This window comes from Ambystoma mexicanum, chromosome 8 (assembly GCF_040938575.1).
Source record: "Ambystoma mexicanum isolate Mex_15411 chromosome 8, UKY_AmexF1_1, whole genome shotgun sequence".
In the NCBI taxonomy this organism is placed as follows: domain Eukaryota; kingdom Metazoa; phylum Chordata; class Amphibia; order Caudata; family Ambystomatidae; genus Ambystoma; species Ambystoma mexicanum.
The window spans coordinates 1,699,734,980-1,699,759,075 of record NC_090929.1 but is presented as its reverse complement, the minus strand read 5'-3'; the positions used below and the strand labels follow the sequence as shown (position 1 = coordinate 1,699,759,075).

General features: G+C 50.5%; 1 protein-coding gene across 1 annotated transcript in view; it reads right to left on the bottom strand.

The window, feature by feature from the left end:
- CUZD1 (CUB and zona pellucida like domains 1) overlaps positions 1–24,096 on the bottom strand; it is a 119,511-nt gene that overhangs the window by 14,788 nt on the left and 80,627 nt on the right. The window contains exon 8 of the mRNA XM_069612117.1: positions 1,869–2,137. Coding sequence (XP_069468218.1) covers positions 1,869–2,137 — 269 coding nt within the window. The remainder of the gene's footprint in view (positions 1–1,868; positions 2,138–24,096) is intronic.

The window sequence follows — 24,096 nt, the reverse complement described above, 5'->3', positions numbered from 1 at the left end:
GGGCCCATGCTATCTAGACAGATACGTATAGACTACCACTATAGGTCGAGAAGGGGCCCATGCTATCTAGAGGGATACATATAGACTACCACTATAGGTCGAGAAGGGGCCCATGCTATCTAGAGGGATACGTATAGACTACTACTATAGGTCGAGAAGGGGCCCATGCTATCTAGAGGGATACGTATAGACTACCACTATAGGTCAAGAAAGAAGGGGCCCATGCTATCTAGACAGATACATATAGACTACCACTATAGGTCGAGAAGGGGCCCATGCTATCTAGAGGGATACATATAGACTACCACTATAGGTCGAGAAGGGGCCCATGCTATCTAGACAGATACGTATAGACTACCACTATAGGTCGAGAAGGGGCCCATGCTATCTAGAGGGATACGTATAGACTACCACTATAGGTCGAGAAGGAGCCTATGCTATCTAGAGGGATACATATAGATTACTGCTATAGGTAGAGAAGGTGCCCATGCTGTTTAGAGGGATACGTATAGGCTACCACTATAGGCCAAGAAGGGGCCTGTGCTATCAAGACAAATACATATAGACTACCTCTATCATCTGAGAGTATGTGGCAGCCTTCTCTTATCCACACCTGGCTCTATCACCTGAGAGCATGCAACTTCCTTATCTTGTCCACCCATGGAGCTAAGACATCAGGCCATGCTGTCTCCTTGTCCTATCCAGTCTGTGACTATCACCTCAGAGTATGTGGCAGCCTTCTCTTATCCACACCTGCCTCTATCACTTGAGAGCATGCAACCTCCTTATCTTCTCCACCCCTGGAGCTAAGACATCAGGCCATGCTGCCTCCTTGTTCTATCCAGTCAGGACAGTATCACCTGGGAGTATGTGGCAGCCTTCTCTTATCCACACCTGCCTCTATCAGCTGAGAGCATGCAACCTCCTTATCTTGTCCACCCATGGAGCTAAGACATCAGGCCATGCTGCCTCCTTGTCCTATCCAGTCTGGGACTATCACCTCAGAGTATGTGGCAGCCTTCTCTTATCCACACCTGGCTCTATCACCTGAGAGCATGCAACCTCCTTATCTTATCCACCCCTGGAGCTAAGATGTCAGGCCATGCTGCCTCCTTGTCCTATATCACCTGAGAGTATGTGGCAGCCTTCTCTTATCCACCCGTGGATCCATCAGCTGAGAACATGGAACCTCCTCATCTTCTCCACCCATGGTGCTAAGACGTCAGGCCATGCTGCCTCCTTGTCCTACACAGTCTGGGTACTATCACCTCAGGGTATGTGGCAGCCTTCTCTTATCCACACCTGCCTCTATCACCTGAGAGCATGCAACCTCCTTACCTTGTCCACCCATGGAGCTAAGACGTCAGGCCATGCTGCCTCCTTGTCCTATCCAGTCAGGACAGTATCACCTGGGAGTATGTTGCAGCCTTCTCTTATCCACACCTGGCTCTATCAGCTGAGAGCATGCAACCTCCTCATCTTCTCCACCCATGGTGCGAAGACGTCAGGCCATGCTGCCTCCTTGTCCTACACAGTCTGGGTACTATCACCTCAGAGTATGTGGCAGCCTTCTCTTATCCACACCTGCCTCTATCACCTGAGGGCATGTAACCTCCTTATCTTGTCCACCCATGGATCTAAGACGTCAGGCCATGCTGCCTCCTTGTTTTATCCACCCATGGTTTTATCCTTTCAGCCGCAGTCTTGATCATCACGCGGCAGCATCAGGTCACACCCTAAGCGCCTCCTTGCCCAGTCCATTGCATGATCAGCACACACTGCCTCCTTGCCTTTTCCACACATGCCCCATCACCTCAGCCCACATTCAATCCCTAGCACTCTCAGGTCAGGCCACTCCGCTGACTCACCTGAACGGCCCATGGCATTGTGGTTCGACTTGAGTCGGATTGGTCCCACCACCGCATTGACCGTGTGGCTTTGCGAGCTCAGATCCCTCTTGTGTCGGGACACGCATCCTTTCGTGCAGCGAGACTCGCTGTCGTTCCTGTCACACACCACCACTCGGCACTGCAGGTAGATGGACGACAGCTCCTTGAGGAACTTGAAGGCACTGAACTGGAATCTGGCATGGCTGGCGTGCAGCGGGTAAACATGACAAGTGTCGTCCTTCTCACACCTGCAACACAATGGGTAGAAGGTTGAACCATGGATTCTGGAGGCACACAATGTTTTTCTGCTGTTTTGCGGTCAAAATGTCACTCCTCACGAGCACATTGCTGTCTGGGTGTCTGCAGTAGACATCAACCCAAAACACTGCATCTGTCTGCAGAGACATCAACAGACTCAGTCTTTGGCAAGTGGCCTGTCTGACTCACAGCTGCAACTCACTTGAGTAGATCATGAGATGGAAACAGCTGTCAAGCGAGTGGCCCCTGTGAGTCAGACAATGTGCTGTTTTCATTTCCCTACTGTATCACTCTGATGATGTCACTGGAGACCATCCCCGCCTTTTTCGTTTTGATGATGCAAGTGCCCCCACACCCGCCCCCACACCCACCCCCACTCTATCTGTCTCAAGATATAACACCCTTGCAATGGGCTGGAAACACCCCTGGAATGGGCTAGAACAATGAGTATAAAACATAATTAAAAAACATAAATCACAAAAGATTCATATGTATATTTGGTTTGGTTTATTGGTGATAACTTACTGCCACCTGGTGGAAATAAAACGAATGGCATGGAGCATTGAGATGATAAAATGGCATTGGAGAATAAATAGAGATTGGCCTTCTATACACCCTTGGGCTGTTTATGTTTAGAATGCATGACGCTTTCTGACATGTCAGTGGGGTCGACATTATAGCATAAGTTTCAGCGGTTTTCTGTTCTCTTTTCATTGGAAACGTCATGTTTTTTTAATTAGTGTCCCCCATGTATGCACGCTGGCAAGCACATGATCTTATGACCCCTGTGAAAGGGGGCCTTGAAGCCAGCTGTCCAGTTACCAGGGTTTGACCGGCTAAAGAAGACTGGAATGTGGGCAGTTGGTGGAGAAAAACACTGCCCTGGGAAGTCAAGTCAACACTTAATCTATTTTGCTTTGTGGTGAAACACACACACATACACAAACACACAACTTCTGAAAATCGATACTTTTAAGGCCTAAATCATATGTCAAAGAAGACTCGGTCACATTTTTGGGATCTTTTCTGAAAGCCCCCTGGGCCTGGGGCCGCTGGAGTTACGTGTCGGGCAAGTGACCGGCAGGGTTGGGACAGTGTCAGTTACATTGAAAGCTCTTCTCTGAAAGGTTTGCAGGCTGGAGGGGGCGGGGGGCAGCGACTCGTCCATTAGCATGCTCATCCCAGAAAGCACCACGTGGTTGATTAAGGAGCCAACTTTGCATTCCTGCTTCCAAGGCACATCAGCTGCAATACATTTTGTTGCATTCTTTTTCAAGCGACAGACGTTTTTGGCTTGTAAAACAGGGCATGACGCACTTCATGTGTGTATTCTGAGGTCAGCAGCAGCACATGCCTTCAGCCTGTAAGGCCTTCGGGTCTATAAGACAGCTCAGATGGAAATGCCATTGCAGGTCTGGGGACCGTTTAGGGAAACCTATCAAAAAAGGAATCTAGCATAACAAAAAAGGCTGTGGGCATTGCCTGTGATGCAAGAACCTGTGGGGGTGTGCAGAGCAGATGCGGCAAGTGGGGTACGTTTGGAAATGCTACATGTCTTCAGGTTCACAATGTTAGTACAAAGTCAGAGCTGGAGACTAAGTACAGCATATAGTGCTGCAGTAGACACGGAAAGGGTTAAGTAGAGGTAGTCGAGGCCCATTATCAATGTCCAAGGAGCAATGAATTCGTGATATTTTTTAAAGACCAAGAGCAATAAAAAGGATGCGTGCGGTCGCTCTGTGGGGTGTGTGGCGCTGCAGCTCGGTGGGGTGTGTGGCGCTGCAGCAGCTCGGTGGGGTTTGTGGTGCTGCAGCTCAGATGGGGGAGTGGCGCTGCAGCTCGGATGCGGGGGTGGCGCTGCAGCTCGCTGGGGTGTGTGGCGCTGCAGCTTGGTGGGGTGTGTCGCGCTGCAGCTCGGTGGGGTGTGTGGCGCTGCAGCTTGGATGGGGGAGTGGCTCTGCAGCTCCGTGGGGTGTGTGGCCCTGCAGCTCGGTGGGGTGTGTGGCGCTGCAGCTTGGTGGGGTGTGTCGCGCTGCAGCTCGGTGGGGTGTGTGGTGCTGCAGCTCGGGTGGGGGGAGTGGCGCTGCAGCTCGCTGGGGTGTGTGGTGCTGCAGCTCATGTGGGGGGAATGGCGCTGCAGCTCGCTGGGGTGTGTGGTGCTGCAGCTCGCTGGGGTGTGTGGCATTGCAGCTCAGTGGGGTGTGTGGTGCTGCAGCTCGGGTGGGGGGGAGTGGCGCTGCAGCTCGCTGGAGTGTGTGGCGCTGCAGCTCAGTGGGGTGTGTGGCGCTGCAGCTCGCTGGGGTGTGTGGCATTGCAGCTCGCTGGGGTGTGTGGCATTGCAGCTCAGTGGGGTGTGTGGTGCTGCAGCTCAGGTGGGGGGAGTGGTGCTGCAGCTCGGGTGGGGGGGAGTGGCGCTGCAGCTCGCTGGAGTGTGTTGCGCTGCAGCTCAGTGGGGTGTGTGGCGCTGCAGCTCGCTGGGGTGTGTGGTGCTGCAGCTCATGTGGGGGGAATGGCGCTGCAGCTCGCTGGGGTGTGTGGTGCTGCAGCTCGCTGGGGTGTGTGGCATTGCAGCTCAGTGGGGTGTGTGGTGCTGCAGCTCAGGTGGGGGGAGTGGTGCTGCAGCTCGGGTGGGGGGGAGTGGTGCTGCAGCTCGGGTGGGGGGAGTGGCGCTGCAGCTCGCTGGAGTGTGTTGTGCTGCAGCTCGGTGGGGTGTGTGGCGCTGCAGCTTGGATGGGGGAGTGGCTCTGCAGCTCCGTGGGGTGTGTGGCCCTGCAGCTCAGTGCGGTGTGTGGTGCTGCAGCTCGGTGGGGTGTGTGGCGCTGCAGCTTGGTGGGGTGTGTCGCGCTGCAACTCGGGTGGGGGGAGTGGCGCTGCAGCTCGCTGGGGTGTGTGGTGCTGCAGCTCATGTGGGGGGAATGGCGCTGCAGCTCAGTGGGGTGTGTGGCGCTGCAGCTCGCTGGGGTGTGTGGCGCTGCAGCTTGGTGGGGTGTGTCGCGCTGCAGCTCGGTGGGGTGTGTGGCGCTGCAGCTTGGATGGGGGAGTGGCTCTGCAGCTCCGTGGGGTGTGTGGCCCTGCAGCTCAGTGCGGTGTGTGGTGCTGCAGCTCGGTGGGGTGTGTGGCGCTGCAACTCAGTGGGGTGTGTGGTGCTGCAGCTCGGGTGGGGGGAGTGGCGCTGCAGCTCGCTGGGGTGTGTGGTGCTGCAGCTCATGTGGGGGGAATGGCGCTGCAGCTCGCTGGGGTGTGTGGTGCTGCAGCTCGCTGGGGTGTGTGGCATTGCAGCTCAGTGGGGTGTGTGGTGCTGCAGCTCAGGTGGGGGGAGTGGTGCTGCAGCTCGGGTGGGGGGGAGTGGCGCTGCAGCTCGCTGGAGTGTGTTGCGCTGCAGCTCAGTGGGGTGTGTGGCGCTGCAGCAGGGCTGGAATGAGTCGGCTACGTGCTCCCAATTACCTGCACTTTCAATCGGGATCGAGGCAGCTCTGGGCTCGTGGTAGATTCATATCGTAAAAGCAGAGACAGGGTGATGGCAATCAAAGCACGGAGACAATCAAATTGCATATGTGGCTTCTTTAATCTCAATTCTCAAACCAGCGCGAAGGCGGTAGCCCCGCCCTCAAATTTAATTGGGTTGCAACCCACGACAAAACACAATCAACGGAATGGGGATAGGGTGCCTCTCCTTCACAAACATAACAACCATAGAGAGGGGACGTTACATCTCCCCTTTGCTCAGTAAAGAACTTGGGGCGCTCAACCCATTTCTTCAATCCATCTAGACGGCTTGCAAACTACCCTTCTAGAGGGGCTTTGCGTGAGGGGAGTGTTCCCCACATTGCGATCACTGTCACTATCATCAGTGTCCACAACATCTTTGACGAGCTCCGAGTCTACATCAGACGAGTCATCACAGACTGCTGAATCATCTTTTCCATGATTTGTTTCGCCTTCAAAGGACCGAAAGAATGAGGAGTTTCGGGTGGCAGTGGGATTGGCGGCTGTTACTATGGTCCCTTGGATGTGGGCCACTGTCATCGGTGCTGGATTGAATGCGGGCACCTCCTTGGAGTCTTGTGCTTGACATACAAGTACTTGGCCTCCTATCTGGAAATGTCTGGGGTTGGCTTTTCGTTGGTGGTCTGTGTACTCCTTCATTTTGCATTTGCTCTCACGATCCTTTGTCCTGGCTTTGGCTGCACAGTTGGTAGATGGTGTGCTGTTGGGATTGTGGGGAAGGGTGGTTCTTACCACACGCCCAAACATGAGTGTTGAGGGACAAGTTCCCCGTAGAGCTGTGGGGTGTATTCCTATAGTCCCGGAGTAGTGTGCAGATGGCCTGCATGAAGGATCCCTTGGTGACTGAGCACATTTGCAGGGTGCGTTTTAAGTTGGCCATGAATCTTTCCACTGTTCCATTGGCTTGTGGTCAGAGGGTGTGATTTTGCGGTGCTGGAATCCAAGGTGTTCTGCGAACATAGCGAAGTCATGTCCACTGAAGGGGGGGTTCATTGTACAACTTCACAACAGAGTGGATTCCATAGTCGGCAAATGTCTTGTCTAGCGCTGGAATCACTGCCTGAGCACTGGTGGGGTGGATCAAATGGATTTCCGGGAACCTGGACATCTCATCAATGATTACCAGTACATATTTGCCATTGGCTTGTGGACCAAACATGTCAATGGCAACCTCGTCCCACACTTGTAGCAGCATAGTTGTCATCTTGAGGGGTTCAGGAACTGTGCGCGGGGCGACTGTCTTACACGCTATGCAGTTCCCTAGTATCTGTTCTACTTTGTCATCCATCTGCGGGAACCACACTTTGGTCCTGAGCTGTCTTTTCATGGACACAATGTCCTGGTTTCCCGTGTGAGCCAGAGCGAGTATTTGATCTTGTAGACTTGCAGGGATGACAATCCTGTTTTCTTTTCGCAGTAGCCCTTCCGGGGAAATCGACAGCGTGTGCCTTCTGAGTCGGAATGTCTGGAAGTGTTTCTCTTCTGCAGCTGATTGGGGTTGGTCATAATTGCTTTTGAGGTGCCACTGGCCCAATGTTACACACTTCTGTATTTTCATGAGCAGCCTGTCACTCCTCATACCTTCTAGTAATTGCACTATCGTGACAGATTTGTGTGGTGCATTGTTCACAAGGTAGTTTAGGTATTAATTGGCCTTGATGGACTGTCTCTCATCTTTGGCTGGTAACAGATATCGGGATAGGAAGTCTGCAGGGTTGCTGTCCTTTCCCAGGAAGTGTATGATGTTGAAAGAGTACTCCTGTAACCAAAGTCCCCACCCTGTGATGCGAGGTGGCATCTTGGCCGTTGGTTTGCCATATATGGTTGTTAGGGCTTGATGGTCCGTAATGATGGTGAATGGACACCCATATAAGAACAGATGGTAGTGTTCACATGCCCATACGACGGCGAGACTCTCCTTCTCGGGCTGCGAGTAGACGCATTCGGTGTTGGATAGGCAGCGACTCGTGTACGCCACTATGCGTCTTGCTGAATTTGGTGAAGCCGCTGGATTGGTTTGTACTAGAGCCGTCCCCAAACCAACAAGGCTGGCATCTACTTTGACTTCAGTTTCAAGTTCGGGGTCATAGTATGCCATGCATGATGTAGAGGCAATGCATTTTTTGGTCTCTTGAAATGCCTCTTTGCACTATGTTGACCAAGAAAATTCTTGTCCTTGTTCAGTGAGTAGTCAGAGGGGCATGCTGACCGAAGCAAAGTCCTGAATGTATCTGGTGCAATAACTTGCCATTCTGAGAAACGATCTAACCGCAGATACTGAGGTTGGCGTGGGAGCTTCCACCAGTGCGTGAACTCTGTCCGGGTCCAGTTGTAGACTGTTGTGGGAGAAAATGTGCCCATAGAATTTGAGCGTCGATTTGCTGAGCTCACACTTGTCAACATTTAATGTCAGATTTGCCTCCTCCAATGCCATGCACACCCTTCCTGTGTGTGTCATTGTGTGCTTTTTGTGTGGCTCCAAAGATTAAAATATCATCGCTGTAGTTTAAGCAATGGGGGATGTGCTTGATGACTTGGTGTATCTTGTTTTGAAAGATCTCTGCAGCTGACGATTCATTTATACCTGAAGAGCCCCAGGTGTGTGGAGAATGTAAATATATCTAGAGCTCGAATGTAATTCGAGCTGATGGTAGCCTTTATTTAAGTCGGGTTTGGAAAATACTTTTGCCCCATGCAACAAGTGCATCATGTCAGTTATTCAGGGTGCCAGGTGTCGCACTCTTTCTATTGCCATGTTGGGGGCTCTCATGTCCACACAAATACGAATGCTTGTGTTGTTTTCCCTTTTTGGTATGGGCACGATGGGGGATACCCAGGGTGTGGGTCCCGATGCTGGCTCAATGATGTCTTGTTCTAATAGTGACTGTATCTCATTCTCCACATGTTTTTGAATGTTATGGGGTATTCCCCTATAGAGTTGAGCCATCGGTTGAATATGAGTGTTTATGTGCAGCTTGATTTGTTTCCCTTTTAGTTTCCAGAGAGCTTTAAACAGTGCCAGGAACATTTTCATCATCATTTCTTTCAGGCAGATCGAAAGCGAAGAATGCTTCCCCCTGGAACTTCTCCATTTATCACATATATCTTGACTTTTAGACTTCTCTTTATACGTGCATGCGGCCGTGAACATTCTTTTGCAGTCAAGCTGTTTGTGCTGCATGGATATATGTCAGTGTCCGCTTTCTTCAGTTCCTTCTTGTGATTGAGTGACTTATACGTTTCTTCATTGATGACATTCACTGTGGCTCCGGTGTCTATGAGGAATTTGCGGCTTTGTCAGTTTATTTGCAGCAGCAGGGTCGGGCTGTACTCAGTTGCTATGTCATTCTCTATGGCGTGTACGTATCCTCTTTTTTGGTCACCACTTGATGATGATGAGTTTGACTCGTGCCTTTGTCGTGGTGAAGCTTCTAAGTACCATATCATGGCACCCGTCTCTGTGGTTCATTCTTGTATCTGGACTGCTCGGCATCATCTCTTCTGTCGTCATTCCGCCTGTCCCTGTGGGACGAATCTCATGTTCTGCTGTGTGAGCTATGCCTGCTGGTTGCTGGGGACCGCCACGTTCTTGGGTGAGGACTTTCCCACCTTGGACGATGGCTATCCGGCTTTCTGGTGTCTCTGCTTTTTTCCGTCGACTGGAAGAATTTGATGTTTTTACAGCCTGATTGGAAGTGGTTTTCTCCTCCACACTCGTCGTAATGATGACCTACGGCTGGGCATGGACCGACATGTGGGAAGTTGTATCCATATCTGTAACATTTATTTTGTTCTTGGTTGCGTTCAGACGTGCACATGGGGCACAGGGAAGCCGACAACGTAGTTTGTGTAATTTTGATGTTGCTCAATGATTCTGTCTGCAGGGACAGTGCAGAGTCTTCCCTGGCGAGTAGAAGAATTTCTTTGAAGGTTCTGCTTTTCTGTAGTCATTTTTTCCAGAATTCAGGTGATTCACAGCCTGCGATGGCCTAGGATTTTAAGGCCTCCTATGTGGAGTAGCAGCCGAAATCACAATATTTTGCCCTTTTCCTCAGTCTCATGACAAAATTGTCCATCCTGCGCGGATTTGTGGAAAATGTGGTGCTCATAATTCACGTTCTTCAGTGGTGCGAAATAGTTATTCAGCGAGTCAATTATGCCCTGAAAAGTGTCAGCTGTGTTTTCCGGCACTTCAAATACAATGTCTCTCACTACCGGACCTAGTGAGTGTAATAATATACCTCTGAGGCAGCGTTCCTCCCTGACACCCGTTGCATCAATGAATATGTGCGATTCCTTGAGCCATCTTGGTGCCAGGCTGCTTGTGTCAGAGATGTCAAACGATTGTATAGCTCAGAGCTGTAGGGATTCATGGCCTCCTCCCACCTCTCTGGGCACAGGATTATGAGAGGTTGAATTTGTCTGTGGGATATGCGAGCTACTGCCCACTTCATTGTCTGACATGGTGGCTCAGGCGTTTGTAAAGCTAGTGCAGGGCTCACCTTTATGCAAGACTGTGAGTGTTGCGTGCTGCATTTGCTGGGCGGGAAGCTGTGCTGTCCATATGAGCCAGGGAGGTGTTACGGGGCTATACCATTGCAGGGCTCGTGTCTCCTTAAGAGACTGCAACCCTGCCACGTGGGAGACATCACGTGAGGAAGTACGTCAGAATGGGGGAAGGGAGTTTGAGTTCAGTTCATGCATGTATACGAATAAAGAAAGACGTATATTCTCCATCGGTGTGTCTGTCCTCCTTTCAAGGCCCAGTCTGGGCCTAACATCTGGCGACGAGTTGACCTACCAGACCACCGAGGAGTCCTCCTTTGCGTGCAGCGATCCCGCTCCAATCCGCGCCGCAGGCACCTTCCAGCCCGGCGCACGTGCCTGATCCCAGGCCCGACTCCTCCTCAACGCGCCGACCGCGCATCCGCGCTGCGGGCAGTTCCGCGCCCGGCGCCCAGCCTGATCCCAGGCCTGCCTCCTCCTTGCTGCGCAGACAGCGCATCTGCGCCGCGGCATTTCCGAGCCCGGCGCCGAGCCTGATCCCAGGCCCGTCTTCCTCTTCACCGAGCAGACAGCGCATCCGCGCTGCGGACAGGTCCGCCTCCTCCACCCGTGTGGTCCCAGCGACTTTGCCCGATCCCTAGCCCGCATTCCTGGGAAAGAGAATTATATGAAGAGTTGAAGAGCGGGTGACCCCACGCCCGCGTTGCGTGACGCAGCAACTCCACCACCAGGCTCCAGACTACAGAGAACCCCCGTGCCAGGCGCTGACCGCCCAGGAGTGTTCTTTCGGTGCGCCCTACGCCGATCACACGACGACCCATCAGCAGGTGCAACGGAAGCCTGGAAGTCATCAAAGGTGGGTCAGACAACACTGCCACCACACATACCCAGACACACGCGGACCGCTGCGTAAGCCCTCAGCATGAGCTCACCTCAGGCCCAACAACCACCATATGCCCCTGCCCCTGCAAGAAACACAGCAACGACAGTTTGGCGCATGCCTCCCCCATTTTCAATGATGCCACAAGCAGACAAGGGTCCAAGATGGATTGATTGGCTAGAGGACTTTAACACCTTCATTGATGCTGCAGGGAAAGACAAGTCCCCTCGGCTACGAAGCATGTTCCTAAATCTGGCGGGCAATGACATCAAAGTCCTTACCAAGACCATTCCCCCCGCAGAACAAGCTGACTTTCCAACACTAATAGCAGCCATAAACAGAAGATTAGTCATTGAACCCAACAGAGACTATGAAAGGTACATATTCAACCTATGTACACAGAGAGTCGATGAAACCATTGATGAGTTCATAACCCGCCTACGAATAAAAGGGGCCAACTGTCAATTTGAAGCCTTCTCACTCGACGAAGCCATACGGTTGAGGATTATTGAAGGCTGTTTGTCTCAAACTTTAAAGAAACAACTCCTCAAAAAACCTATCACCATAGAGGAAGTGAGCCAGATGGCCAGGATTCTAGAGAGAGTCGAAAAGCAAGTGTCCCAAATCTCGAACACAGCCTCGACGAGACAAGAGAGAGCTGAAACCGTCGCAGCGGTACAGGCCAGCCACACAAGACAAGGGGACAAGGGCGTCAACCCCAACTATCCCACGACGCCGAGGACACAACGCCAATGCTACCATTGTGGAATGTCTTTCCCTCACGCAGGGACCTGCCCCGCCATATCACAGAGATGCGGCAACTGCGGCAGAGAGGGACACTTCCAATCAGTCTGCAGAGAAGGCAGACCATTCCTGACACAAAAGTTCCCAATCGCCCCCCAATTCAAAACGCCTGTCAGGAACCCCCTAACCCAGGCCTATCAACCACGCCCGTACGCCCAGAATCCACGGAGGTATGTCAGAGTAGTCGAAGAGGTGTACCCCATGGCTGACAGTCAAGAGCCCGAGGGTGAAGAGCAAGTGTCCCACATCAGAGACGAATATGACGGGCCCCCGGAACAATTTTCACAATATGAGGGAGGCTCACAAGGAGGCTCACAGGAATTCGACCAATACAATCAGTATCCACACAACGAATACGTGAATCTCATCATGGATGAAGGCGAAGCACGTGAAGCACCCAAGATACCCGTTGACATAGCAGGGCAACAATTCTGTTTCCTTGTAGACTCGGGAGCCACCGTTAACATAATGGGTGAGAAGGAATTCAATCAGATCACCAACCGGCCGGCCCTGACACCCTCAAACTCCAAGATCTACCAATGGGGTGCCACAACTCCGCTACAATCGATTGGATTTTTCAGCCGTCGGCTCATCCATGATAACCATTCCACCACGACGGACATCCACGTCATTCGCAGCCCGACCAAAGGCAGATGCCTGCTCAGTTACAGGGCAGCGTCGTGCCTGGGACTCATCGACATACATGTCTGTGAAGGGGACAAAATCCGTTCGACAGACCCAACACTGGAGACGAGAGAGAAAGTGCTTTTCCTCTCATCAGCGCCCACCAAAACTGGAACGATGTCGCGCGATGACATCCTGAAAGAGTTCCCTCTCATCTGCAAAGGCCTGGGTCAACTGAAAGGACCACCTGTGAAACTTCACATAGATCCCACCGTCCGACCTGTACCACAGCACCCGAGAAGAGTCAGGTTCCACCTTCAGGCCGCAGTGTCAGCAGAACTCAATCAACTCCTAACTGATGGAATAATTGAACCAGCCACGGGTCCGACCCCATGGGTATCCCCGTTGGTAATAGTACCAAAAGAAGGAGGACGTCTCAGACTCTGCGTTGACATGCGCATAGCCAATACAGCAATCCAGCGCGAAAGGCATCCTGGGCCACGAATCGAAGATATGATAGTTCAATTGAATAAATCCACCCTTTTCTCAAAACTGGACTTGAACCAGGGTTACCACCCGGAATCCAGAGGGATCACCACGTTTGCCACACACGACGGGTTGTTTAGGTACAAACGCCTAAACTTTGGCATCTCGTCAGCGACGGAAATTTTTCATGAAGCCATCAGGCAAATCATACGTCCGATCAAAGGCACACTGAATTACAGTGATGACATACTGGTATTCGGGCGCACCCGTGAAGAACATGACGCCGCTCTTCGCGCCACATGCAAAGCCATCCAGGACGCAGGCCTCACGTTAAACGTGGATAAATGCAGATTCAGCAAAAGCAAGCTAAAATTTTTCGGCCACATCTTCTCGGCCGACGGGATGACACCAGATCCCGACAAAGTGGCCACTATCTTCAATCTGCAAGCCCCGAGACAGATTGCCGACGTCCGTTCTTTCCTAGGCATGGCTGGGTATTGCGCCCGATACATCCCCCACTATGCCACCATCACGGAACCTCTTCGGAAATTGCTCCAGAAAGACATGCTCTTCGCCTGGACCGCCGAATGCCAAGAGGCGTTTGACTCCATTAAACAGTCCCTAGCAGAAGCGCGGAAACTGGCCTACTTCGACCCAGAATGGCACACTGAAATCGTGGTCGATGCGAGTCCGGTGGGACTAGGTGCTATACTCGCCCAGACCAACGGCACGGACGCTCACCCGAGGCATGTAGTGGCATATGCCAGCAGAGCACTTGCGTCCCCCGAGGTCGCATACTCCCAAGCGGAGAAAGAGAGTCTAGCAGCAGTCTGGGCATGTGAACACTTTCACAACTTTATCATCGGGAAAAGATTCACCCTCATCACGGATCACCAGGCCCTCCTTTCGCTGTTTGGGAACCCACGGACGAAAAAGCCCCCCAGAATAGAACGATGGGGCATCCGGCTGCAAGAATATGACTATCACATCATTCATCGGGGGGCGAGCATAATCCAGCCGACTATCTGTCGAGACACCCCTCCGGAACGTCAACGCCAACACAAGGCGACATAGAATACATAAACTATGTCACCACCAACGCACTACCTCCGGCAATGTCACTGGAAACAGTGACACTCGCAACAGCAGCGGACCCATCCATGGCCTTGGCGATTGAACTCACAGAACACAACAAGTGGAAAGACTGCAAGAGAGCACTGTCAACACACCCAGGAGCAAACCGAGACGAATTGGAAAGGATTGCAAGAGTTCACCCAGAGCTGGCCGTACAAGACGGCACCATACTTCTCAGAGGGTGCAGAATAATAATCCCAACGGCCCTGAGATCTGAAATAATCAAGACGGCACATGAAGGTCACAGAGGCGCAGACAACACCAAGCGCCAACTACGGCGCCACGTATGGTTTCCTTTTTTCGATGCCTTAGTTGATCGATGGGTAAAAAACTGCATAGCGTGCCAATGCACAGCCAGAGAGGAAGCACCCGCACCTCTACAAGTGACGCAGATCCCGGAACGCCCGTGGGAAAGGGTGGCGGTAGATTTCTACGGGCCCCTAGAGTCAGGTGAATACCTACTCCTGTTCATTGATGAACACTCACGTTTCCCCATTGTCAAAAGGTCACCATCCACAGCCTTTGCACAAGTAGCGGCAATCTTTGATGAAGTAGTGAGCGAATGGGGCATACTAGATGCGATCAAATCTGACATCGGACCCCCTTTCTGTGGACATGACTTCTCAAAACTGGCAAAGCACCTGGGGTTCAAACACCAGAAAATAACGCCACTCTGGCCCCAGGCGAATGGCATGGCGGAGCGGTTCATGTCATCTATCAAGAAAACAGTACAAAGAGCCAAGCTAGAAAATGTAGATCTCCACCAAGCTCTGTGCAGAATGCTGCGGGACTACAGGAACACGCCGCATGAAGCGACAAACAAGACCCCGGCTGAACTTATGGTAAAGTACCAAGTTCGCACAAGGATCATTCAACACCCGTTGAACAGACCGGACACTGACACACAACTCATAGAAAGAGACACGCAGAGAAAAGAACGAGCCCGCACCCAAACCGATGAAAAGCGGCAAGCACATCCGAAAGACTTTCAAGTAGGCGATGAGGTCTTTGTCCAACAGCCAACGGTGAAGAAGAGCGACCCTCGATTCTCCCCGCAGACACTACAGGTCACGGCCGTGAGAGGAACAATGGTGACCGCCGAAAACGAAGAAAGAGAAATCACAAGGAACTGCTCAAAGTTCAAGTTGGCAACAACCACAGACTCCGAGGGACTCCAAACCCCAGACCCTGAGACGATGACAGTGGATGGGCGAGACACATTGTGGACGCCTCCAAGGTTCTCCCCCCGGCCAGGAATCAAGAGGACAGAGAGACCTGAAGAAGATCCTCAAGAAGGTACCAGCACCCGGCCCCAACGTGCCATAAAGAAACCAGCACGCCTAGTCGAAGAGTGCTGAACTCGATGCAAGGACATTTCGTCCGGGGGTGATGTTACGGGGCTATACCATTGCAGGGCTCGTGTCTCCTTAAGAGACTGCAACCCTGCCACGTGGGAGACATCACGTGAGGAAGTACGTCAGAATGGGGGAAGGGAGTTTGAGTTCAGTTCATGCATGTATACGAATAAAGAAAGACATATATTCTCCATCGGTGTGTCTGTCCTCCTTTCAAGGGCCCAGTCCGGGCCTAACAGGAGGCACTGGGCCTTCTGGGGCACATGTCCTCCTGTGGGTGCCTGGTGTCACGAGTGCTTGGAGAGTTCCTCTGTGGCGGTGCAGGCAGCGTTGGAATGTTGCAGAGCAAATGGCGGTGCACCTGTGTTACACGCTGCTGTCGGAATGAAACGCTTTTCCTCTGTGGCTGTGTAGGGTGCGTGAGCTCAGGGCCTGTCAGGCCTGATGCCTCGTCCAGTGATGCAGGCAGAAATGATGCAGGGTTGGAATGCAGGCCGCAGTGCGGTGCGAGGGGGCAGCGTTCTCTGGCTCAGTGGGAGTGCAGGAGACCGGTGTTCGGACCCAGAATGGCACTGCAGTAATATTCTTGCGTGGGCACACTGTGGATAAGACATCGTCGCCAATGTTGAATCTGCTTTTGCGGATTGACCACAAATATAACTGCAATGATGGCGCAATCAAATAAAGGACGGAGACCATCAAATGGCAGATGGGTCTTCTTTCATCTCAATTCTCGAACCAGCGCGAAGGCTGCAGCCCCGCCCTCAACATTACGTGGGTTGCAATCCACGACAAAACACAAACATATCGGAAAGGCCAGGGAACAGGGTGCCTGTCCTTCACAAACATAACAAACATAGAGAGGGGACGTTACAGGGATGAACACGTTGCAGGCATAGAACTGGCTGATGACGTAGGAAAATACAGCAGTTTGCCACTGTACAATGTTTAAAGCAACGGGTTGAGGGAATATTGAAGCTGCCTGTAAGAGTGAGAGCAATGACGTGACTGAGAGTATAATCATCAGGCAAAGAGTGCACATCCTGGTGAGATAGTCCATGGTGTTGGGCACCAGCTGCAGAGATCAGTGTAATTTGCAGATCACAGACTAAGAGCTCAGTGAGATTACAATGGCTGCTCAACTGTCAGGCTGAGATCCTGGTGTCTGCAGAAGCTGCTGAGCCCCCGACAATCCACCCAAAATGTGGCACTCTGAGCTGATACTATAAACTGCTCAGTTTACCTCACTTCCAGGGGAAAGGGGGAAGGGACAAATTAGCAAACACCAGGCTGGAAGCTAAGACTAGCTGGTTCTTCACCTGTGGTAAAACATAAACATATAATACACCTTGTTATTCATGAGGCACTATACTAACCTTAAGTATCAATATCCTTTACCAAATAAAGTAAAAACCATACCTGGAACTTCTCTACAATATGCCCAGAGAAGTGATAAGCTGACTAGACTTCCTTACTAGTTGACTTGAATCTCAACGATCATTCAGCCTTCTTAGTAGGTCCATGAATGTGAAATTAACTTTGCAGGGAATCTTCTTTAAACTCAAGAAGCTTGAACAAAGTCTTAAGTTCAGTTCATCCCTGCTCACTGTGCTTAGAGAGGCTCAGCTTCACCTCACTGATGATGCCCAACAAGGCTGAAACACGTGTATGGGGTTGCTGTAGGTACTCTTGTTCAGAGAGGAATTGCCATAGCATTTCGGTGCTGGACTGCCCATGTGGGCGGGACAAAGACTGATATGCAAATGGATATTTCCCATCTGTGAAAGGTACAGTGAGCAAAAAGCAGATGGCTGCGAACTCTCAATGTGGTTAACAACCACTGAACAGGTTATCATGCCTTGTTCTTCCGAGAGAGGGGCGCCTGCTACCTTTGTTGAATTCTTTGAAGGAACTTGGGGTTGGTCACCCTAGGTTACCTGGGGGCAACCAGACGTGGACTCCCTGCTCACTGTGCTTAGAGAGGCTCAGCTTCACCTCACTGATGATGCCCAACAAGGCTGAAACACGTGTATGGGGTTGCTGTAGGTACTCTTGTTCAGAGAGGAATTGCCATAGCATTTCGGTGCTGGACTGCCCATGTGGGCGGGACAAAGACTGATATGCAAATGGATATTTCCCATCTGTGAAAGGTACAGTGAGCAAAAAGCAGATGGCTGCGAACTCTCAATGTGGTTAACAACCACTGAACAGGTTATCATGCCTTGTTCTTCCGAGAGAGGGGCGCCTGCTACCTTTGTTGAATTCTTTGAAGGAACTTGGGGTTGGTCACCCTAGGTTACCTGGGGGCAACCAGACGTGGACTCCCTGCTCACTGTGCTTAGAGAGGCTCAGCTTCACCTCACTGATGATGCCCAACAAGGCTGAAACACGTGTATGGGGTTGCTGTAGGTACTCTTGTTCAGAGAGGAATTGCCATAGCATTTCGGTGCTGGACTGCCCATGTGGGCGGGACAAAGACTGATATGCAAATGGATATTTCCCATCTGTGAAAGGTACAGTGAGCAAAAAGCAGATGGTTGCGAACTCTCAATGTGGTTAACAACCACTGAACAGGTTATCATGCCTTGTTCTTCCGAGAGAGGGGCGCCTGCTACCTTTGTTGAATTCTTTGAAGGAACTTGGGGTTGGTCACCCTAGGTTACCTGGGGGCAACCAGACGTGGACTCCCTGCTCACTGTGCTTAGAGAGGCTCAGCTTCACCTCACTGATGATGCCCAACAAGGCTGAAACACGTGTATGGGGTTGCTGTAGGTACTCTTGTTCAGAGAGGAATTGCCATAGCATTTCGGTGCTGGACTGCCCATGTGGGCGGGACAAAGACTGATATGCAAATGGATATTTCCCATCTGTGAAAGGTACAGTGAGCAAAAAGCAGATGGCTGCGAACTCTCAATGTGGTTAACAACCACTGAACAGGTTATCATGCCTTGTTCTTCCGAGAGAGGGGCGCCTGCTACCTTTGTTGAATTCTTTGAAGGAACTTGGGGTTGGTCACCCTAGGTTACCTGGGGGCAACCAGACGTGGACTCCCTGCTCACTGTGCTTAGAGAGGCTCAGCTTCACCTCACTGATGATGCCCAACAAGGCTGAAACACGTGTATGGGGTTGCTGTAGGTACTCTTGTTCAGAGAGGAATTGCCATAGCATTTCGGTGCTGGACTGCCCATGTGGGCGGGACAAAGACTGATATGCAAATGGATATTTCCCATCTGTGAAAGGTACAGTGAGCAAAAAGCAGATGGCTGCGAACTCTCAATGTGGTTAACAACCACTGAACAGGTTATCATGCCTTGTTCTTCCGAGAGAGGGGCGCCTGCTACCTTTGTTGAATTCTTTGAAGGAACTTGGGGTTGGTCACCCTAGGTTACCTGGGGGCAACCAGACGTGGACTCCCTGCTCACTGTGCTTAGAGAGGCTCAGCTTCACCTCACTGATGATGCCCAACAAGGCTGAAACACGTGTATGGGGTTGCTGTAGGTACTCTTGTTCAGAGAGGAATTGCCATAGCATTTCGGTGCTGGACTGCCCATGTGGGCGGGACAAAGACTGATATGCAAATGGATATTTCCCATCTGTGAAAGGTACAGTGAGCAAAAAGCAGATGGCTGCGAACTCTCAATGTGGTTAACAACCACTGAACAGGTTATCATGCCTTGTTCTTCCGAGAGAGGGGCGCCTGCTACCTTTGTTGAATTCTTTGAAGGAACTTGGGGTTGGTCACCCTAGGTTACCTGGGGGCAACCAGACGTGGACTCCCTGCTCACTGTGCTTAGAGAGGCTCAGCTTCACCTCACTGATGATGCCCAACAAGGCTGAAACACGTGTATTGGGTTGCTGTAGATACTCTTGTTCAGAGAGGAATTGCCATAGCATTTCGGTGCTGGACTGCCCATGTGGGCGGGACAAAGACTGATATGCAAATGGATATTTCCCATCTGTGAAAGGTACAGTGAGCAAAAAGCAGATGGCTGCGAACTCTCAATGTGGTTAACAACCACTGAACAGGTTATCATGCCTTGTTCTTCCGAGAGAGGGGCGCCTGCTACCTTTGTTGAATTCTTTGAAGGAACTTGGGGTTGGTCACCCTAGGTTACCTGGGGGCAACCAGACGTGGACTCCCTGCTCACTGTGCTTAGAGAGGCTCAGCTTCACCTCACTGATGATGCCCAACAAGGCTGAAACACGTGTATGGGGTTGCTGTAGGTACTCTTGTTCAGAGAGGAATTGCCATAGCATTTCGGTGCTGGACTGCCCATGTGGGCGGGACAAAGACTGATATGCAAATGGATATTTCCCATCTGTGAAAGGTACAGTGAGCAAAAAGCAGATGGCTGCGAACTCTCAATGTGGTTAACAACCACTGAACAGGTCATCATGCCTTGTTCTTCCGAGAGAGGGGCGCCTGCTACCTTTGTTGAATTCTTTGAAGGAACTTGGGGTTGGTCACCCTAGGTTACCTGGGGGCAACCAGACGTGGACTCCCTGCTCACTGTGCTTAGAGAGGCTCAGCTTCACCTCACTGATGATGCCCAACAAGGCTGAAACACGTGTATGGGGTTGCTGTAGGTACTCTTGTTCAGAGAGGAATTGCCATAGCATTTCGGTGCTGGACTGCCCATGTGGGCGGGACAAAGACTGATATGCAAATGGATATTTCCCATCTGTGAAAGGTACAGTGAGCAAAAAGCAGATGGCTGCGAACTCTCAATGTGGTTAACAACCACTGAACAGGTTATCATGCCTTGTTCTTCCGAGAGAGGGGCGCCTGCTACCTTTGTTGAATTCTTTGAAGGAACTTGGGGTTGGTCACCCTAGGTTACCTGGGGGCAACCAGACGTGGACTCCCTGCTCACTGTGCTTAGAGAGGCTCAGCTTCACCTCACTGATGATGCCCAACAAGGCTGAAACACGTGTATGGGGTTGCTGTAGGTACTCTTGTTCAGAGAGGAATTGCCATAGCATTTCGGTGCTGGACTGCCCATGTGGGCGGGACAAAGACTGATATGCAAATGGATATTTCCCATCTGTGAAAGGTACAGTGAGCAAAAAGCAGATGGCTGCGAACTCTCAATGTGGTTAACAACCACTGAACAGGTTATCATGCCTTGTTCTTCCGAGAGAGGGGCGCCTGCTACCTTTGTTGAATTCTTTGAAGGAACTTGGGGTTGGTCACCCTAGGTTACCTGGGGGCAACCAGACGTGGACTCCCTGCTCACTGTGCTTAGAGAGGCTCAGCTTCACCTCACTGATGATGCCCAACAAGGCTGAAACACGTGTATTGGGTTGCTGTAGATACTCTTGTTCAGAGAGGAATTGCCATAGCATTTCGGTGCTGGACTGCCCATGTGGGCGGGACAAAGACTGATATGCAAATGGATATTTCCCATCTGTGAAAGGTACAGTGAGCAAAAAGCAGATGGCTGCGAACTCTCAATGTGGTTAACAACCACTGAACAGGTTATCATGCCTTGTTCTTCCGAGAGAGGGGCGCCTGCTACCTTTGTTGAATTCTTTGAAGGAACTTGGGGTTGGTCACCCTAGGTTACCTGGGGGCAACCAGACGTGGACTCCCTGCTCACTGTGCTTAGAGAGGCTCAGCTTCACCTCACTGATGATGCCCAACAAGGCTGAAACACGTGTATGGGGTTGCTGTAGGTACTCTTGTTCAGAGAGGAATTGCCATAGCATTTCGGTGCTGGACTGCCCATGTGGGCGGGACAAAGACTGATATGCAAATGGATATTTCCCATCTGTGAAAGGTACAGTGAGCAAAAAGCAGATGGCTGCGAACTCTCAATGTGGTTAACAACCACTGAACAGGTCATCATGCCTTGTTCTTCCGAGAGAGGGGCGCCTGCTACCTTTGTTGAATTCTTTGAAGGAACTTGGGGTTGGTCACCCTAGGTTACCTGGGGGCAACCAGACGTGGACTCCCTGCTCACTGTGCTTAGAGAGGCTCAGCTTCACCTCACTGATGATGCCCAACAAGGCTGAAACACGTGTATGGGGTTGCTGTAGGTACTCTTGTTCAGAGAGGAATTGCCATAGCATTTCGGTGCTGGACTGCCCATGTGGGCGGGACAAAGACTGATATGCAAATGGATATTTCCCATCTGTGAAAGGTACAGTGAGCAAAAAGCAGATGGCTGCGAACTCTCAATGTGGTTAACAACCACTGAACAGGTTATCATGCCTTGTTCTTCCGAGAGAGGGGCGCCTGCTACCTTTGTTGAGTTCATTAAAAGTAAATGGAAGTTCTAGTGTTTCTGGAAAGTATTTATATTTCTTCTTATAAATTTCTTTTTAGAGTGTTTTTACTTAAATTAACAGTTCTTGAAACTTGCGTCAAAAATCTCACGTAGAAATCTCTTGAACTCGCATAGGGATCCAAACTGAGTGAAGATCGTTGAAGCGCTGTAGATTAAACCACAGAAAAAATCCACACGCGATTAAACGAAAGCACGCACACGCGCTGAAGTTCAACCGCGGGTAAAAATCCACACGCGCTTAGTCCAGGATGCGAACACACGCGCTGACGACAAACCGCGGGTAAAAATCCACACGCGCTTAGTCCAATATGCGAGCACACGCGCTGACGACAAACCGCGGGTAAAAATCCACACGCGCTTAATCCAATATGCGAGCACACGCGCTGACGACAAACCGCGGGTAAAAATCCACACGCGCTTAATCCAATATGCGAGCACACGCGCTGAAGTTCAACCGCGGGTAAAAAACACACGCAAAAGAGTATCACGCGACACCAAAGAGCTCGCGCTAGATACTCAAGCGAAGTCTCTCACGCGCAGGCTTCTGTTAACGGAAAAACCACGCGCTTGATAGAAAACGTAGCGTAACAAAGCCAAACATGCGACAGCAATAAAGTTCTTAGTAAATATTTTTCATATGAACTTGAAAATCAGATTAAATCTTCTACAATGACATTATAGAAAGAGTCTTGAGTTTTAAAAGGACTTATCTTGTGGAGAGTCTTTGAAACCTTTCTTTTTTCTTGGATAACTCGAAATCTTCTTACTCCTGTTCAGTGCCAAAATGAATCTCCGCAAGATTCCTGTTTGCTTTTCCAAATAAGCCGCTCGACCGCTTGAAACTTGAAACCCCTGAACAAGTTAAGCAGGAGCAGCTTAATACGCGACCTCTCAGCTGGGCAAAGACGATGAAAGGCAGTTTAGAATGTTCATTGTCTTCCCTATAAACAATCACCAGCCAATCAGAACTTAGACTGAGGACCTCCATCTTGGCTTGGGGCATTCTCCATAGACTGCAATGAATGTTAAGGGCAAAATTGGCTGTTTTAAAATTAAACTCATAATAACTTCCAAAAACCTTTCTATACTAATTTTCCCCAGACCTAATGTCTCAGATTATGTCACTGTATCCTAACAGTACCTGACAGTACCCCCCTTCTAACGCCCAGTCCCTGGGCCTTTTTTCAATGGAAATTTCTTATGGAATTTTTTAACCAAATGAGGAGCATGTACATCACTTGCTTTCTCCCAAGTGCGTTCTTCAGGACCAAAACCCTCCCAATCAAGGAGATACTGTAGCTTTCCTCTCACTATTCTAGAGTCCAGAATTTTCTTAACTACAAATTCTTCTGAATCATCTTCCTCAAATACAACTGGTGAAGGAGTAGGTGTCAATCTAGTTCCTTTAACCACTGGTTTCAACAAGCTAACATGAAAAGTTGGATGAGTTTTCATATGTCTTGGTAATCTAAGGCGAACAGCCACTGGATTTATCACCCTTTCAACCACAAACGGCCCTACAAAACGAGGGCAAAACTTATTTCTTCCCTTAATTCTCAAAAATTTGGTTGATAACCATACCAAATCTCCCTCCCTATACTGGGGACTAGTCTTTCTTTTAAGGTCCGCAAATCTTTTATATTTCTGTTTACTCTCCACCAACACCCCTTTTGCCTTCTCCAAATTTCTTTTCATGATCTCTAGTCTCTTTTCCACTTCCGGGTTTTCAGCATCATAATCGATCTCTATACTAAGAAAACGAGGATGAAAACCTCGTCCCAAATAAAATGGAGACATTGAGGTGGCATCCTTACTACAGTTGTTATATGCAAATTCTGCCACCCACAACATATCTACCCACTCTTCCCCTGTCTGTAGATAACATCTCAAATATTTCTCCAACTCCTGATTTATCCTTTCCACTTGCCCATTGGTTTCGGGATGGTAACCGGATGATAGGCATACCTCAACTCCCAATCTCTTACAGAAAGCCCTCCAAAATTTAGAAATAAATTGAGACCCTCTGTCTGAGATGACCTGACTGGGAATTCCATGCAGTTTAACTACTTCTTGTAAGAAACTGTGAGCTAAACTATCAGCGGTAACCTCTCCCTTCATTGGAATGAAATGTGCTTCTTTAGTGAGTAAATCCACTACAACCAATACTGATGTACACCCCTTATCTAGTGGTAGATCCGTGATGAAATCTAAAGACACTGAATACCAAGGCCGCGGTGGAACGGGCAACGGTTCCAATAACCCAGAAGGCTTTCCGATGAGGTTCTTAGATCTAGCACAAACTTCACAGGTCTTAACAAAATTAAGAGTATCTTGTCGAATTTTCTCCCACCAAAAATGTCTTC